Genomic DNA, 16,109 nt, shown 5'->3' with positions numbered 1-16,109 from the left:
TGTCCTCTGTATTCTTAAGACAAGTGTTTTGTCTGATATTGCAGTTTCCGATCAAATATCTTAAGACTTCCCTCTAGCATTGTGTAACTCCAGTTTCTCTTTTCAAGCCTCTCAATTTTAGCTTTTGAATGCTATCCTATTTAAATAGATGCAGGCTCAAGGTCAATCTATTTCCCAGTGAATTATTTCTTTAAAAGTTCTCCTCCTTTTATACCTTCCATTTGATTGATTGAGTTTTCCTCCCATGCATTTATTTTGAAGTTATGAGTCCTCCCCCTGACCCCCAGTGGCTACCTATAGAGTTTTAACAAAGTCAAGAACTAGCTTGTTTCTCTCCTGTTCCCAAAACATGCCAGGGTTTTACAGTATTCTCAGTCCAATCACACCTTCCCATCCCCTTGCGATGATTCTCCACTATTGTATTTCCACTTGTTTTAACACTCATGAGTTACTAGTATTTTTTTTCACCATTAAGTATATTTGGACTTGTTTCTATTAGTCCTTTAGTTGACACATTGCTTTTGCTACTTGCTCATTCTTTCTTCAAATTAATTTATTTGTTAAGAACATTTACTGGTTATTTTAGCACAATTCTTTAAGGGTTAGTTTCCATTTTGGATACTGAAAATGTTCTTGTGTCATTGCCATTTTGAGAGACTGTTTTCAATGAAATTCTAGATTGACACTTATTTTCTCTTGGCCCTTTGATATTTCACTGTCATTTGTTACCTGTTGAGGATAAGGTTTCAGTCTTATTGTCATCCCTTTTGAGGTAATCTATTTTTGCTACGTGACGTCATTAACCGGTGCCCCCAGCGATGGTTTCCGGGCTGGGCTGGGCTGTGGGCCACATTTTGCCTCATGGGATCTTGGCAGCATCGGCTGCGATTCGGTGGAGTGTCGCTCCGGGTGGTGGCGGGGCCTGTGTCCCACTTGGGGGAAGCCGAAAGTTGCTTTGTGGGTGCCAGCTCCGCGGTACCGTTTCTTTTTAAATGGCCAGTGTGCATCATGGCAGCTCCTGTGTTGAGCGTCTGCCCCCTGGTGGTCAGTGCACATCATAGCTACCGGTTGGAGGGACATTTAGGCGCACGCCTAATGTGTGTGTGTGTGTGTGTGTGTGTGTGTGTGTGTGTATTCTTCTGCTGTGTTCACTGAATTTTTTAAAATTTTTAAAGAACTAATTTTCTTCGACATTTTAATTTTATATGGTCATATTTCAAATGTGTCTATTTTTTTTTTAGCATAGTGTCCTGTTTTTATATAATGGTTTTTATTCCTTCTTTTGTCTCTAATTGTTTAAAACAAAGGCCAGCAATTTTTCTATCAGAGGATAGAGAGGCAATGCAGTAGGCTTTGAAGGTCATGTGATTTCCATCACAACTATTCAACTCTGAATTGTAATGCAGAGGTTGACCTAGGGAATCTAAAGAGTTGGACTGGCTATAGCTCATAAGCTGTAATTTATCAACAAATGATTGAAAATACACTCTATTAATATCACATTCAAATGGTTCTCTTAACTCAAGTAGCCAAGAGTGGAAATTCTTCTGTTTGATGCATCAGCTGACTGCCCCTCATGGTAGGTTACTTTCTTGTGCCAGTATTTCCAGTTGTGACCTCTATATATGGCCTCCTGTTGGAGGCCAGTGCGCCTTGCGTTGTAGAATTATCCTTCAAAGCATACTGGCTTTGCAGACCATGCAGCTGATATTTTTATAAAGGATTGGTTTATACATTATTGCTCTCAAAATACCCTGGATGAGTCTTCTGAAATAATCCAGTGCTTGGTGTTCTACCTGACACATGGGGACCACAGAGCTATTGGTGCTACCCATATCTCTATTAAATTCCCAGCACTATTATTATTCATTCTGTGTATTATAGGATGTACAAATATTGTACTTGCTACCACTTATGCTCCCCAAATTTTTTTAAAATTCTAGTGAATTAGAAGAACATAAAATACTTCTTTATCTAGAACTGCTGTTCCTTTGAGACAGAAATATGGACGGACGCATTGAGTGAAGTATGCGTGATGAAAATTAAAGACAACTTAGGCAAATAGGAACACAAAGAAGCTTTGAGATTTCCTTCTGAAATACCATTTTTAAAAGGGGTAGAATTAAATATATTCATGAATCTATATGTGTACACATATGTGATCCATGTATACATATATTTGTGTATACACGTGCATGATGTTTCCAGTCCGTAGTAAACTCATGCCTCTTGCTCTTTATCACAGGACACTTGAAATGGACCAAAGCTGAGGACATTGACATAGAAACGCCAGGATCTATTCTTGTCAACACTAACTTGAGGGCATTAATCAATAAACATACGTTTGCTTCCTTACCTCAGCATTTTCAACAGTACCTCCTGCTTTTGCTCCCAGAAGTGGATCGGCAGGTAAGTGGAAGTTTAGATACTTGATATGAGTCACTAGTTGTATTTATAAAGTGGCAAGTCTGTTCTCAAAGATGACTGATAAGTGGATGGACCGTTTTTGTAATGTTACAGTATATTTATGTAATTTACATGCTTACCGCTAGCATTGGTGTATTTGTTTCATCTGCCAAAACAAAGCCATTTTTTATTACCAGGAGTGAACCAATCCCAATTGTAAGATACAGCACATTGCAATAAAGTGAAAACAATAGACCTACCCACCATGGGAAGGGAAAGCAAAGAAATCAAACATTCCACCATCAAATACATCGTTGAAGTAGCTGCTCCCTGCCCGGAGGGAATAGTGAAGTGCAGCAATAAAAAGCCAGGGCTTCTAAGAAATTATGTAAATGTTTTTATTCTCAACTCTTTCCAAAAAGCATTTAAAATTTATGTTTGCAGTTGCCTTCTGAGAGTCTATCATCATGAATACGATTGCCTATAAATAATCACCTTTTATCTTTCTTTTAGTACAACTGGAAATGCTTTAAGTGTAGTTTAGTATTTTTGAAAGGCCTCTAAAATAAGGAAATGCAAAGATAGACCCACAATAGCAGGCATCAGTCATCTTCTAAAGCTGTTTCCTTAGAAAAGGCCAACAAATTCATCACATAAGCTTTTATTAAATCTCACAAAAATTATTAAATGGTAAATAGGAAATTTCCTTGTGATTCTTATTTCAATAAATTTTGACACTATATATTGTTTCCAGTTGATGGACATAGTGTGTGCATATTTATGAATTTGTATCTCAAAATGAATTCGTATCTCAAAATGATAGGTACCTCCATAGACTGATATGGGTGAGATTGATTCAGTATTTTCACATTACTGTGAATAATTTTTTTAGCTTTTTATTTGATTCTGTTTCTACTAAGTTATCTCCTTTCATACATACTTAAAATTTGTTGAGCCATCTAGTTTTCTGTCATTCTTATAGATCTCTTTGGTAGAGATTATTGTTCATATCTAGAAAAATATTATTTTCATTTTGGGAAGATTTGTGTTTGGAAGTTTGCCTTCATTCTATAAAAATAGTTTAATATTTATGAAATCAATGATTACATACACTCGGGTTGGATACATCAGCTATATTTCTAAATAATCAAAATATGAGATAGAAACAGATAAGCTTTAGGGGAAGGCAGAAAGTATATTGAGCTTTCATATGCAGAAGGAAAGAATCAGAAACAGATTTAAGATTGGGCCGAGAAATATGGGCAGAATTTGAAAATAAATGACAGAAGGTGAAAGGTTCAGATACAAAATCAAGAGCTAACTTTGTGGGAGACTGGATTTTAGGTGGAACTGTGCCAATGAATCTGGGAGACAAACTAGAAGTTGATTTCAGGAGATTCGTGCATATAAAGGCTAAGAGGTCTTGGAAAGTGTTCTCCCTGTGTTTGCAGTGCAAAGCCATAGAGGGCTTTTGAGCAGAGCTAAAATGTACAATATTGTTGCTCTTTAAGAAACTTACTCTGGCAGTACTAAAAAGGAATGTTAGAGATGGGAGGCATGAGGGTGGAAAAAGTGGTTAGAAAGCAATTTTAGTTGTTTCAAAAAGGCAAAATGAGGGCTTGAATTTGGAAAATAACATTGAAATCGAGGAGGAGGATAATGTCATCATTATCTTCATCATCACCCAGTGGGAGCAATTTTACATTTTGTCAAGTAGCAGTTGCAGTAAGATATAGGGAGAAGCTACTGATGACTCTTAGATTTCAAGCTTGTGTGATTGAGAATTGAATGCAGGAATTAAGGGAAAAAAATACTTTTTTTGTGGTGGTGGGGACTGATTTTTTTAGTTACACATTATTTCCTCCACTTCAACATCTGTGTGGTTTATCTTGTTGGCAATTTGGTCTCCAACTCCTAGAATAAGATTTGGCATATAAAGGATAGTCAGTACATCTTTTCAGAATAGAGAAATGACAAGTTGTCCTAGGTTTAGTCAAATAGCTCAGTAAGCCAGGAGGCCAGCCTCAGCAGTTTCTGTTACTCAGCTTTTTCTAGTCGTTGTGAGAAATATAGACGAGCAAGGCACAATACCTGTCCACAAATAACAGTTAGTTCACCAGGAAATTATTTATTCAAGAAATATCTATTGAGCATATATTATGTGCTTCGTATACATTGCGAAATACAGAGGATACAAGAATGAATCTTCTAGAGCAGCGGTTCTCAACCTGTGGGTCGCGACCCCTTTGGGGGTCGAACAACCCTTTCACAGGGGTCCCCTAAGACCATCGGAAAACACATATATAAATACATATTGTTTTTGTGATTAATCACTATGCTTTAATTATGTTCAATGTGTAACAATGAAAATAGATCCTGCATATCAGATATTTACATGACGATTCATAACAGTAGCAAAATTACAGTTATGAAGTAGCAACGAAAATAATTTTATGGTTGGGGGTCACCACAACATGAGGAACTGTATTAAAGGGTCGCGACGTTAGGAAGGTTGAGATCCACTGTCCTAGAGGAATAACAGAGAAGAAAGACAGCCTGTGTTAAAATGCTGTACCATATACACTTTGCTCATAACTAGGAACTAAGTCTTAAAAACTGGGTAGATCTACACCAAATTTAGCATAAGACACGGGAAAGTAATATAAACGCCAAAATGGAAGAATAAAGAACATCCTCTGAGTGTCCAGAGGATGAAGAACTTCAGTCTGAAAGTAGTCCTGGAGATGATTTCATGGTGGAAAGGATAATGGAACCTTGAAGCACTAATAGGTATTTCATCAGTAGAATCAAGGGACAGTGACTCTTACAGAGGAGGAGGGTGCCACTTACAACGACCTGAGTACCAGGAGATCCAGCAGTTCATTGTGCCTGGATGAGGGGGAAGAGGTGGATGCTGTGCTGACGGGTTGTTGGTTGACCACCTTGATGACCTGGTTGCAGACTACGCTCTTGAAACTCTTTCTCAAAGGAATGGGTACCATCAGAGATTTTGCAAATGAGAAATGGCATGAGTGGAATAATGTATACAAATATTTTAGTGCCTGGACAGAAAGGAGGGGAAGAAGATCCTAAAAGATGAATAAAATGCAGTCTTCATTTTCTCTTAAGAGCCAGTCGTCCTGTGAATGATGGATGGGACAGGCAGAAAGTTAAGGCTCAGGGATACTGGTTTAGAGACCATTGTAGTAGTTGCAAACAGAGATAAGGGTCTGACCTTGGGCTTTTGGCCTTGAAAGTGAACAGAAAAGACTGAATTCCAGGCATATTTCCAACCCAGATGAATAGGAAGACATGAGAGATTGCCTGGGAGATGGGGTTGTGAAAGGTCTAGAAGGCAGTGGAGATTTTATCTCTGGTGACTTGGGAAGACAGAAGGGCTCTGTGATCCTATCAGCATTTGGTACCAAGGAATTTAGAGCTCTTCTGTCTCTGTCTCAAGATGAGCAAAACCCTCGCTCCTGCTACCAAACTGCTGATGTTTCAGTTTCGCTTATAAATATGCCGATGGGAATGGGCACCACTCTTTTCTGGGACAGAATCTGATCCCTAGAAAAGGCACGGGAATGGGAATCTGATTGCATAGATTTACTATTTGAGCCAATGGGAGGCACTCTAATTATGTGGAATACCTGAGAATTTCACTGGTATGAAAGCTGTCTTCGCATATTTTTTACAACATCTGAGATTCCCAGCTTTCTTGTTTCCTGCCTTTGATTTCCCCAGGTTTCTGCCTGATTTCTCCCCTAGCGCCATCCTCCCTGGCCTCCTCGCCTGGACCACGTAAAGCCAGGTTCATTGCATTATGGCATCTTCAGAATACAAGCCAGGCTTCCCGTTTCTCCTGTCAATGCCAACTGTCATTAAGCTAGCCTGTCTGGTATTTTGTTTTCCTATATTTGTACTTTCCTTTCTTTTTAAGAAGGTATTTTTATCTTAGTTTACATTTTTTATTTACTCCTAGTTGTTTTATAACATTGTCACACTTCATTTTACTCTCCACACATTATGCTGCAAGGAACAGAAAATCAAACTCCAACTGAAATATAAAGGGGATTTATTGGCTCAGGTAATTAGAAGCAAGAGGTTCGAGTGGGCTTCTGGTTGTTGGTCCTGGTTTCAGTATTTATTAAGGACCCATTTAATTATTATTAGCGAATTAATTTTAAAATCGTCTCCCTTCTTGTTGGCACTATTCTAAACCTGAATCAAAAAATCAAAACGGGTACTTGCCTCTCAGTTCATATTCATGAAGAAAGTACTTCTATTTCAGTATTTCAAAGAAGACCTGGGATTCACACTAAAGGTACTACTTGGGTCACATGATCACTTCTAAAACAATGATGCTAGCCAAGACAATGGACTATGCACAGTGGTTTAAAGCATGCAGGCCCACTCTTGAACCTTAGAGGTAAAATGGTGCACTGTGGTAGAGGTCAGATATACTTCAGAAATCTGGCTCTTAAGAGGTTCTATTAGAAGGATATGCCATGGGGGTGGGATGGGGAGAAGCTTGCTAGTCAGTTAACAGTGCTTACTGTAGGGGCGGGAATAGGTGTTGAGTTGAGTTTTAACATGTTGGGTTGAAATGCTTCTACTATATCAGTGGTTCTCAACCTTCTGGCCCTTTAAATACAGTTCCTCATGTTGTGACCCAATCATAAAATTATTTTCGTTGCTACTTCATCACTGTAATGTTGCTACTGTTATGAATCGTCATGTAAATATCTGATCTGCAGGATGGTCTTAGGCGACCCCTGTGGAAGGGTCATTCGCCTGCCAAAGGGGTCGCGACCCATAGGTTGAGAACCGCTGTACTATATGAAATGTCCAGAAACGATTATATGTTCATGTTTGGGGACTGAATAAAATTCAGTGAGTGATAAAATCTACGTGGATAGCAGTGTCAGCCGTGGGATGTGAGGAGGCTGAGAGACATCATTGTCATCCCAGAGGAATACATATATTTGTGAGAGAATGTAAGAAAGAGTATGGGAAGGAGCCAGGGAAAAGATAGAAAATACAAATCCGTGAGAAATCGTCCGTGTGGAGTCACATGCAGGCCACAGTGGCAAATGGACTTTAGGAGGTCATTGAGGGAGAAGATGCTGTCTTTCCTTTGTTCCTTTAGCTCCGCCCTCAGCCTTCTTTCCTCTGCTTGGCTCTGGGAGGCTAACTCATGCATGGACTGCTGCACCAGGAGGACCTATGCCTCCTCGTTTTTTTTTGTTTTTTGTAATTTTTGAACTAATCATAAACTTTCAGAAAATTTAAAGATACATAGAGAATAAATTTCCATCCTGATGACCCATCCTGTCCCCCCTCCCAGTATATTGTGACCCGAAGGTTGTGTTTTCCACAAACAAGGATATTCTCTTACATATGCACAATCCAAGCAATCACGATCAGACATTTAACAGTGATTGTTATTACCATGGGATTCTTAGACTCTGTTTAAGTTTAGCCAGTTGTCCCAGTCATGTCATTTTTTAGCAACAAGATCCAGTTCAGAATCTGTCATTGCATTTAGTTGTCATGTCTCCTTATCGCCTTCATTCTGGAACCCTTCTTCAGTCGTTCCCTAGACTTTCATGATTTTGACACTTCGGAAGTGTGTGTGATGTTTCCCTGTGATTAGATTCACATGAAGTATTTTGGGGAGGAACGTGATAAATGATGCTGTATTCTTCTCCTTGTAGCTCTTAAGTGGCACACGATTTTGATTTGTCTCAATACTGATGATGCTCACTTGATCATTTGATGAAAGTGTATCTGCCGCGCTCCTCCAGTGAAAAGTTACTGCTTCCCTGTGGTAATTAAATCATATTTTACGAGAAGGTTCTTTTAAACTGTGTGAATATACTGCTCTTCTTTAGACTCTCCGTGTATTCACTTATTTATACCTGTATGGTTTCACTGTTTCCTGTTTTCTCAGTAGGTTCTTGTGCTTGACTGTCCCGCATTTGGTCACTGGGAGCCTGTTCAAGGGGCTCCTATGTCTTCCGACATTGTTCTTTGAGCACTTTATCACTTTGAAAGTCGTCAGGCAGTTCCAGTCTCATCTGCATTTTATGTGCCCTAGCCCTGGAATGTACCACTTGTCTGAGGGGCCACATTCCCTTTAGTAGAGGATGGTATTTAAAAATCAAGATTTCCCAAAACATGTGCTCTTCACTGTTAGGGTGTTGCTGTTCCCAGATCTAAGACAGAGTGATGAAATAGCTGGATGTATTTCTAAGACAGAGCTAGGACATCTGGATAGAATATCTATACTAGTATATATAAAAGCCTAAGTGACTGTATGACCGTTTGACCAGTAGCGATGATACACACTGACCACCAGGGGACAGACGCTCAACGCACAGGCATGGAAACATGGAATAGACTGATGAATCTCAGAGGGAAGTGGGAAGGTGAAAGGGCAGGAAGAGATTAGCCAAAGATCTTATATGCATACTAGAGGCCTGGTGCACAGATTCGTCACCCTGGCCTGCAGGGATCGGGCCAAAACCGGCCCGGTGCATGGATCGAGATGGGCCAGACACACCCTGGAGCCCTCCCGCTGTCCCTCCCGGGCCCTAATCAGCCCTGATAGGGACTGGGCAAGACAGGCCGGCCCCTGTGGGAGTCAGGCCGAAACCAGCAGTCCAGCATCCCCCCCAGGGGTCCCAGGTTGTAAGAGGGCATAGGCCAGGCTGAGGCACGCCACCGGTGCACCGGGCCTCTAGTGAATACACAAACATGTGTGTGCTCATGTATGGTGCATGAACACCTTCTTACATCTGTGTCTTGAAAACAAAGAATACTTTATAGAAAAAAAAAGGGCGTGAGCCTAGTCACGATAGAAATACAACACAGTTTACCTCCATGTTTATTGATTATCTCTGTATCTCATGGTTCACCCCAGTGTTCTCCCTCTTCAAAGCTGCCTTAGACTGACAGTGAGAAACCTTAATATACTAAACATTTGATGAGTCCCCTTGTAGGTAGCCAGTCTTCCCCCCTGGTCACCGCACCTCCCCTTGTGGATGGTCTCTTTCTTGCACACGGGCTCACCCCCAGGCCGCAGTGGGCAGCCTTCCCTTCCCACTTGACTTCTGACACTCACATCGGCCACTCCTCATGCAGGCGCCGTCCTCACCATGCTGTTTCTACAGCCACTCCCAGGCCTCCCTCCACGTGGACACCTGCCTCCCCCACAGGTCCTGGGATTGTTCTCTGGGTCATCGTGGGCCCCCTCCACCACCTCGTGGCTCAGAGGCCTGCATTACTTAAAACCTAAGGCCTGAATTGTTCAGGAGGGGGAAAAGAGAAGGCCCCTGGATTCTAACTAGGTTCAGCTTCGGGGGAGCCCAACAGAAGTTTGGGTGGAGGAGGAGGAGTGGGACTGAGCCCCTCATCTGCCCTGTGTGACCCACACCGCTGCATCTGCTGACCAGCTCCTATCAGAGGGTCCTGCCCACACAGCCCTCGGTGAAGCCCTTTGTCCCTTGCCTTTCAGGTTACATACCAGCCCGTTATCAGCTCTAGTTCACGGCACTGTCCTCTGTGGGCACGCAGACCACACCTTTATGAAGAGTCTCACACATGTACTCTCCTCAAATCATCCTAACCTGAGGATGCCTGCTAGGCCCCCAGCTCACTGACAGCCCTTTTGAGGAAGTCACAGTTCCTACTCTGAGAGGCATTGATTCCGGAGGAGGTGGAGATGTAAATCTTGTAGTTACAGAACAAGTCACGTGGTGGTATATGCAGTTTTATGCAACATCCAGGGGATGCTGATATTGTCTGTGGGTGGTAGGAAGGCTGCAGAGAAAAGGTGCCATAGGAATTGGGGTCTCAGAAGATGACGGAAGTTGACCAGGTTAAGAAGTGTAGTGGACATCCTAGCACAGGGAACAATATGTGCCCGTGACAACATTGATTACTTGCAATTACTTCTACATGGGTTTTCACTCATCCTTACAATGCCTCCCCGAAGGGTCTGTATATTAACCCAACTTTCTCTACTGGAAGCGGAGGGTCAGGGAGAAACGAGAGCTTACCCAGCGTCTCCCAAGTAACAACGTGGGAGCCGGAATTTGAAAACAGATTTGTCTGATCCAGGTCATGCTCTTTCCCCTGATGATGCTTCCTGCCCCAGGCCACAAGCAGACACGCATATGATGTCTATCAACACATAGTTGAGACGGCTGGGATGTAGGGTAAGTCAAGGTAGAAAGGTGGTTTGGAGCAAGCCTTTAGAAAAGGCCTCGTAGGTCGGCAAGCAGTGTGGAATGTACTGAACATGTACACGTGACCATGACGTGCTTGGAGTTGCAGCGTAGGAGAGGGGCTCTGTTGGCGGAATGAAGCGCGATGCCGAGGGAGAGTCCCCGAGCTCCACCTGCCTGTGGTTCGGCCACACTGTTGCCGGGGCTGACCAGCAGCCCTTGAACGATGGATGAATGGATTACTCAGACACAGTTACATTGTGGGGGAGAGGGCTAAGGGACGGCCTGGCTGAAGAAGCCAGGCAGCCTCGATTGCCTGCCTCGTTAGGCCTTTGCTAGAATGTTTATCTTTAGATTCAATCAATAGGGTGAGTAACCTTGGGAGGACACATGTGTTTACATTGCACTGTAGGCAAGGGCATCCAGGGATTAAGCATAAGATTCCAGTAAACACCCGGGGGTCTGCACATGCACAGACTTGTTTGGGAAGGTCAAGGAATAATTAGGGGCACCACCTTCGACACTCCCCTAAGTCTCCCCTAAGTCGGAATTCCGATAAACAAGGCTGGCGGCCTTCCATACACTTCCCTTTTCTCAGAATGTCCTCCTGACAAACTTTCCAACCAAGTCTCCTGTGCTCCCCAACACACTATCTGCCTTCCTGTCCCTCAAACCTAATTCTCTCGGAGCCTCCGTGCTTGCTATCAGCTCTTCCAGAAACGCTCTTCCGGTATCTTCTGACAAGGCCAGCTCGCTGTCACCCCCCAAATTAGTGTCCATGGCATCGCCTCCCAAGGACTCTCCTCACCTCCCCTCCCATGGAGCACACCCTCTTTAGTTGTTTTCTGCCTTATTTTCCTGTGTATTTCCTTCCCTGTGCTTTCCTCATGAGAATAGAAGCCCCTGGACAGTAGCTCTGTCTCTTCTGTTTGCTGTGCCTGGCATGGAGTAGGTGCTCAGTAAATGATGAATGAATGAATGAATGAATGAATGAATGAATGAATGAATGGGTATAGGCTGGGAAACCACATATTAGGCTAGTTTAGTATGTCCTGTATACAGAAGAACTTTAACCAAAGCCATTATAGAATGAAAAAGAAAGGCCTAATGTATGAGGCATTGCAGTAGTTCATTGGGAGTGCCGGAACAAAATGCAGATTGGGTGGCCCCAAGCCAGAAATTTATTTTCTCACAGTTCTGGAGGCTGCAAGTCCCAGATCAGGGTGAGGTAGATGTGTGTTTAAAGGAAGAAATGCATGTAGTTGAACAGTGCTCTATAGAGTCTCAAAATCTGGTCAGGCTCAGGTAAACATGTGGATCAAAAGTCCTCTCCTTGGCCACAGCCCTAACTTAGGTTCAGAATCAAAACCAAAGACACAAGGGACCGAGCAGCATTGGGCCCTGCCAGTGAGCAGGTAGACTTGTAGCTAGTTCTTCATTTAGTCCCCACGCGGGAATGCTGGTTTAATAAATTTAGTGCTTGGGTTTGAAGCCAGACACACCTTTGTGCTCAGCTCTCTGCAAGATCTGCTTGGAGGATTTCTAGAACCTCCTGGATTATACAGAGCACACCCTGCCTGCTCTAAGGATGTGTACTTTATACACTGTGTCTACACAGAACAATCGTGTGACCTTTTAAAAATCTATGACAGCTGGTGGAATACATTTGAAGTAAAGTGGAGTCATATTTAGGTTTTTATTACACTTTCAAATGGAACATCACTGATGAATAGGTTGTTGTCATTTCTGTCATCGGTATCGTTTCTAAGTGAGGCGCATTTCTGCCCCCATTTGCTGGTATCGGGGCCATCAGGGCTGTTTCTCCAAATACGTACAAGACCATCCCCAACTGCCTCTAAGTAAATGACACCTATTATTATTATTTTTTTTTTGCCCAAATGGCAATTGCAGCATTTCAATGCATTCTTCCCGATCTCCCGATTTCGTGCTGCATTTATATCTGTGCTGCTGTGGTCTGTTCAGGGATTAGCCATGGACAGATATGCCCTGTGGTGGAGCTTTGAAATCCTGCCTCGCTCTATGTTCTCCAGGTTTCCGCACTCACTGGCAATAATGCACGTAATTTGAACGGTGAATGTCATTAAACGGAAATGGAACATTTATACAGTCCCCTTTGCAGAGAGTTTTGGACTAGGAAAATGAATGCGTGTGTCAGACATTTTAAAGTATGCGGGGGTGTGATTTATTGATATCTGTTGGCACCAGTGTGTATATTTAAAGAAGTCACGCAGCCTTTATAAATGCAAATGGGAAATGACTTCCCATCTTTTTCCTCGACGGAAATAGCTGAGACATTTGCAATAATTCAGACGCTTCTTAGAAATTGCTCTATGTACCGTATATATTGATTTAAAAATTATACAGTTATTTCATTCTACAAATAGCGTATATAATGAAATGTCAATTTGCCTAACAGATTATAAAAATTCAAAGGTATTAAGGATATGAAAACATACTAGGGTCTTAAGCCTTTAGGTAAAAGTAAGTGTGTGCTTGAGATGTAATTATTTTAATGGGACTGACACTCTGGCGTTTGACTGCGTCTGAAAGCATATCTGAAGGTACTTAGGAAAGCCAGCGTTCCCTCCAGCCCCAGCGGCTTCCCGGGGATGGTCAGTCATTCAGGGCCAGAGATGCCCTTTTAGACCCCGCCTGGAGATCTCCATTCCTGGCATTTGGGCGTTAAGCTTATGAAGGGAAGCGACTTCATTTGAATAGTATGCATTTCTTAATTAACTGGATCGTGAACCTCGAATCCTGTTTGTCGGTATCTACTTCAATGAATGTCAAATGATGAATCAACTGGATTGGATTACAGATGAACAAGTCATTGCATGTAATAGGCAGTCGGACAAACAGCTCATTCCAGCCCTGTGCACGGAGGAGCACACGCTCACTTAAGCCGGGGAGCACCCCAGGCTGTGCATTGTACTACTTCTTCCTCTTTTATATTGGGCTCCTGAGAAGGGAGTGTTTGATCAACTGCCACCCCTCCCATATTGGGTTGTTACATATGTAATATTGGCATTTCATATTTACACTAGAGGCCCAGTGCACGACATTTATGCACAGGGATGGGGGCAGGGAGTCCCTCAGCCTGGCCTGCACCCTCTTGCAGTCCGGGAGCCCACGGGGGATGTCTGACTGATGGCTTAGGGCCGCTGCTGCAGAGGCGGGAGAGGCTTCTGCATCAGCCATGAGCCCCCTGGTGGTCAGTGTGCCTCATAGTGACCTGTTGTTCCACCGTTCGGTCGATTTGCATATTAGCCTTTTATTATATTGGATAATTACCTTTGTTATCTTATATAGGTAACTTAATAATATATGTACATGTGACACTCAACTGTCAGTTGATGTGAGCATGGAGAATAAGGAACTTTAACCTCATTTTATCAAACAAATGACAAATGATTAGAATAGGAGGAAGGGAGTCATGCATGGGGCAGATTCTATGTAAGTGTCTGTCACTGTAATAAAGGACATTCTTGAAGTGTGTCCAGCACAGCCATGGGTGAACCTGAGGAGGGGCGGTGAAGGATTAAAGAAAACAGACAAGAGAATACAGTTGGGGCCAGGTGGATCACTGTGTCTGGATGAGGAAACAGTGACACAGTCTGTAAGCCAGAGCTTTGTTTTATAGTCAGATCACACAGAGCAAAACAAGGGCAAGATGTTTATAATGTTCTTGCGAGTTTCAAATCTGCTTCTGTCCTGTTGTTGCCATTCTCTGAACTCTGTCAAGCTTTGTTTAAGGCAGCACTTGCTGCATCCCCTGCAGCCCACATCCCTTAGCTACCTAGGACTGCAGTGTCGGACTATAAGGTCAAGCTTACAACCATAGCCTTTTGGCTATAATTGTGCTGGCAGGGCTTTGCCCTCCAAGCTGGGGCTTGTATGTGGCTTTGCCACAAGTCAGTCCGAGGCTTGAACCTGTCCAAACGCTGTAGCTTCTCTCCACAATTCTAATGCCAAGGTCACCAGGGGCCTGTAGGAACAGGTGTCATGCAGTGACTCACCCCTAAGTCAGGCTCAAGGGTAAGAAGGAAGAAAACGGATTTCCTTATTAAATCACCTTTAGAACTCCTAGTAGGTATGACACACTCTTCAAAAATAGTTGCCTGAGAAAATCCTTGGGTTCCCTTTGCACCATTTTTTAAAGATCATTGTCAAGGAATAAAGAGTCAGCTGTAAGCTTGAAGTGAATGCTGAAATAATGTCTGAATGTTTGGACTAAGGTGGTGCTTAAGTATGCATAGTCAAGTCTCATTATTCTATTATATTTCTTTATTAGTCCTGGAATCCAGGGGAAGAAGCCAAAACACTGTGAGGAATTTCTGCAGGAGATAATGGCTGGGGGGGTTGGGGGGGCGGAGAGGGGGGGCGAGGACGGATTGAGCTAAGAGGTTACTAAAATGAAAGTGGGTGCCTGGAAAGATTGGGATCTGACTGAAAGGACTGTAGGTTTTCCCCCCACAAAACCAGCTCTGAGTGGGCAGGGCCAGAGGCAAGGTGAGCCACAGTGGAGCGCATCTCTGCCAGCCTCCTACTCGGGAAATGTTGCTTAGGATTTAGCCTCTAAGCAGAGGGTACACTGCAGAAAATGCTCCCGCCTTTACTGGCTAATGGGCTGCTTGTGTTCTGTGTCCAAAGCCTGGCTGAATGGTTGGTTAGCTAAAGGGAGGCCTAACCTCACGGATGGATCCTTAAATATATGGTTAAGACGGCTTTTGTTAAAGAATCCATTCCTACTCCTCACAAGTGCCAAACCTTACTTGGGCAGAGAGCATCCATGGAGCAAACATACACCGTTTCCTGATCCCTTTTGTGAGCCTGAAAAACATATACAGGGTCAAAGAGTTTCTGGTGGAAACCATTTCGATACCTAATACAGGCCCAACGCCTGCTGCTCCGAGGACAGGCATGGCCGCCATCACAGTCTTGCTGGAGGTCTCTTCGTTCCTTTTGCTCATCTCTCATTAAGCCATGATATGTTCCGTGTCGTGAGTGTGTACAGTATTCTTCCTGACAGGAGAGCACTTTTCATGGTAACTTTATCATTATTTGGTGTAGTTTTGTTTATATTTGCTTTGGGGAATGGGGTAGTCAATTTGCACTAGGTTTTCAAATTACATTTGTCATTTGTAAACACTGTGAGCCTACTTCTAAGAGTTTCCTTTCCTTGCTAATCCGTGGAATAAGATGAATGGGCAGTTAGAGGGACTGCACTCAAGGACTTTACAATCTCATGTGGATCACACCCAGCCCTTTGGCTCCATCCCTTGCTGCCTGATGGCTGTATTTCAACAATGCCCCGGGGCATAAATGTCTCCAGGGTGGAACTCAGTTAAGTCAGAGCTCCTCTGCAGGGCCCTAGGAGAGCACTGCTCACGCCTCTTTGCCTCTTTCTCTCTTTTCTCGCTGGTAAATGAGGTGGCCTGAGGGTCAGCTTGC

The 16,109-nt window shown here is 43.1% G+C and overlaps 1 protein-coding gene across 1 annotated transcript in view; it reads left to right on the top strand.

Moving 5' to 3' along the window:
* The window catches only part of ASXL3 (ASXL transcriptional regulator 3), a gene marked incomplete at its 3' end in the record, with an annotated part of 169,922 nt that overhangs the window by 111,737 nt on the left and 42,076 nt on the right, over positions 1-16,109 (top strand). The window contains exon 8 of the mRNA XM_081097332.1: positions 2,246-2,409. Within this exon, the coding sequence (XP_080953458.1) occupies positions 2,246-2,409 (164 nt within the window). The remainder of the gene's footprint in view (positions 1-2,245; positions 2,410-16,109) is intronic.

Source organism: Myotis nattereri (assembly GCF_964212035.1).
Source record: "Myotis nattereri genome assembly, chromosome: 8".
In the NCBI taxonomy this organism is placed as follows: domain Eukaryota; kingdom Metazoa; phylum Chordata; class Mammalia; order Chiroptera; family Vespertilionidae; genus Myotis; species Myotis nattereri.
This window is presented reverse-complemented; position numbering and strand designations above follow the sequence as displayed.